At 35.5% G+C, this 2,514-nt stretch overlaps 1 protein-coding gene across 1 annotated transcript; it reads right to left on the bottom strand.

Annotated features, from left to right (window-relative positions):
- Positions 1 to 417: 417 nt before the first annotated feature.
- LOC110819043 (Integrase-type DNA-binding superfamily protein) lies at positions 418 to 1,741 on the bottom strand. The gene has a single exon (XM_088211315.1). The coding sequence runs from the start codon at positions 1,592 to 1,594 to the stop codon at positions 743 to 745; it is 852 nt and encodes a 283-aa protein (XP_088067441.1). The 5' UTR covers positions 1,595 to 1,741; the 3' UTR covers positions 418 to 742.
- Between the last annotated feature and the right edge of the window lie 773 nt (positions 1,742 to 2,514).

The raw sequence follows: 2,514 nt of genomic DNA, 5'->3' as shown, positions 1-2,514 counted from the left end.
TTTTTTTTACAAATCATTTAGTAGTTGAGTTTAAATTGTGAGTTACATAAAAATAATAATAATAATAATAATTTTTTTATTTAGTTGGAGATAATATTATATTAATAAATATATAAGAAAAAAACTGGATTTTTTTCCTTTTAAAAAATATACATAGGAACATTAACAAATGTCTACCTTCTGTTTTTTGGTTGTTGACATTTATTACACCATTATTCTGTCTAAAGAATTGTTTTGATGCCCACTCAAGTAATATCCTGTTCTCTCAAATACATATACATATACATATATATATATATATCTGTTAAAGTGTAGTTTAATAAAAAGATATATTAAGAATCATGTTACTCTTAAACAATATAGTACAAAATAATATAAATATAGTTAAGAAATTATTAATTTGAGAAATAAAATAAATTAATATTAAAACCAAGTTCACTTAAATAAATCAATGAACAAATACAATCAACTTTATCTGGATTTGGTAGACGTACTTAAATGTCTAAAGGTGGTTGCTTTTTTGCAACCACTCCTATTTATCACCTAAATATTTTAATATTTACATTATTATATATTATATTATATATAAACGAATTAATAAAACAAACAACCCCCACCAACTATATATTTTTTAATTTTCAATTTTGTCCTCAATAATTCATCTTTGGATAATTCAACTCTCGACGTCATGCATGATGCATCCGTCTGGACATTTCTCAATTTAGTAAACGGCGGCAAATCCTCACGTCATCACCAGTGGAGAGAACGCAAACGGAGATAACGGAGATAGCGGAGGCACGCTGAAGATTCCCGTCCCGTTCCCATCTCCTCCGTCCCAAAATCCCATCCAAGATGACGGCGTCAAAGGCCCAGCCGCAGCATCCGTTACGGCCTTCTCATCTCCTTCTTCTCTCTTCACCACCTTATTGCAATTATTATTACTCTCCACCGCCACTTCCTCCTCTTCCTCTCTCTTCCTCTTCCTATCCTCCGATAACTGAGTCAACGAAGACGAAGCCGAACCCGAATCCGAACCCGAACCCGGCTCCGGCTCCGGCTCCGGCTCCGGCTCCTTCTCCTTCCCGGCTTCTAGAGGGAAATTGAGGATGGCTTTGCTGCCCCGCAACCTAAAGGCAGCTCTATCGTAAGCCTTGGCTGCTTCAACGGCGGTGTCGAAGGTCCCAAGCCAGACACGTGCGCCTTTCTTTGTGGGGTCTCTGATTTCAGCGGCGTACTTGCCCCATGGGCGCCTCCTGACGCCCCTGTAGTGCTTGTTATCTTGCGGGGCGGCGGGGGCGGCGGCGGCTGCTACAGCTGATGTGGGTCTGGGTATTGCTATGTTAATGGATGGTTTTCGCTGGCTGAGGGTGGAAGTTGGGGATTTTGCAGAGGTGGGGCTTTGGATGAGCTGAGGCTTGGTTTCGAATTCAAACTGGGTTGGGTTTAAAGTAATCGTGGGGATAGGAGGGGTGATGGTTGAGGTGCAGTTGTCGAGATTGGAGTAGAAGTTGTCTATGGAAGTTAAATCAGTGAGGAGGTGTTGCCTTATGAGCTCCAGAGTTGATGCTTCATTTGAAGATGAGACGCTTGACATAGTCTGGATTGAAACTTTAAAATTGAAAAAGTTGTTTACTTATTGAAGATTGGAGGTGTGAAGAGAAGAAGATGATTTGATTTTGTGTTCTGAGTGGGTAAAGAGAGTGTCTTTGTGAATATAAAGGGTGGGCTTCATGAGGAGGAAGAAGGAGAAGGGGAGGGGGAGGTTCCAGGGGGTAACCAGGAAGCATCATTTAAGAATTTAAAAAACAATAATAAAATATGGATTAAAAAATCCACTTGTAATGTTGAAAAAGACAAAGAGGTTTGTTTTTAGGAGTGTCTTGTTGTATTGATGATTATGGTGGGGTCCATGTTTTGTAAATCTTCAAAGTCTCTCTCTCCTTCCAAGCTACTTCCATTTCATGCATATTAACAAACAACTTTTTTACTCAAAGATTTTAGATTATATTTATATTAAATTACAAATAATCAAATTTCAATGTCTATTAAAGATCAATTAGGAAATAATTAGTTCATATCGAGGTCTACTTTTATGTGGTGTAAACTATTATCTTGGATTGACCCAAATCTTTTTTTTTTGTTTTTTTAATTGAAATATTTTAGGATTTATGTGAAATCAAATATTAATTATTAACATAATAGGAGCTATATACATCTCCAAAATGGTAAATATCAACTGTTAAATTTCAATATAACTAGTAAATATTATGTTGAATCTTTAAAAATATCATTAAAATTTATAGAAAATTAACAGTAGAAAAGAAAAAAAAAAAAAAAACCCAAATAAGAAATATTTTAAAACATATTAATTTAATCCTAATTGTTTATACATGCATATCCCACGTGTTGTAGACTTTTGAGGCTTTATTTTTGAATTACCCGACTATAGCATATAATTTAGAACTGTGTGATGACGAAATTGTAAACGTAGAAGCAAAGTAGTTCGTTGTATAT

The sequence above is a fragment of the Carica papaya genome, chromosome 9 (assembly GCF_054855325.1).
Source record: "Carica papaya isolate Zhongbai chromosome 9, ASM5485532v1, whole genome shotgun sequence".
In the NCBI taxonomy this organism is placed as follows: domain Eukaryota; kingdom Viridiplantae; phylum Streptophyta; class Magnoliopsida; order Brassicales; family Caricaceae; genus Carica; species Carica papaya.
The sequence above is the reverse complement of the archived record's forward strand: the minus strand, read 5'-3'. Positions and strand labels throughout refer to the sequence as shown.

Coding starts and splice junctions, on each gene's coding strand:
- LOC110819043 (XM_088211315.1), bottom strand. CDS start 1,594: ATGTCAAGCGTCTCATCTTCAAATGAAGCATCAACTCTGGAGCTCATA.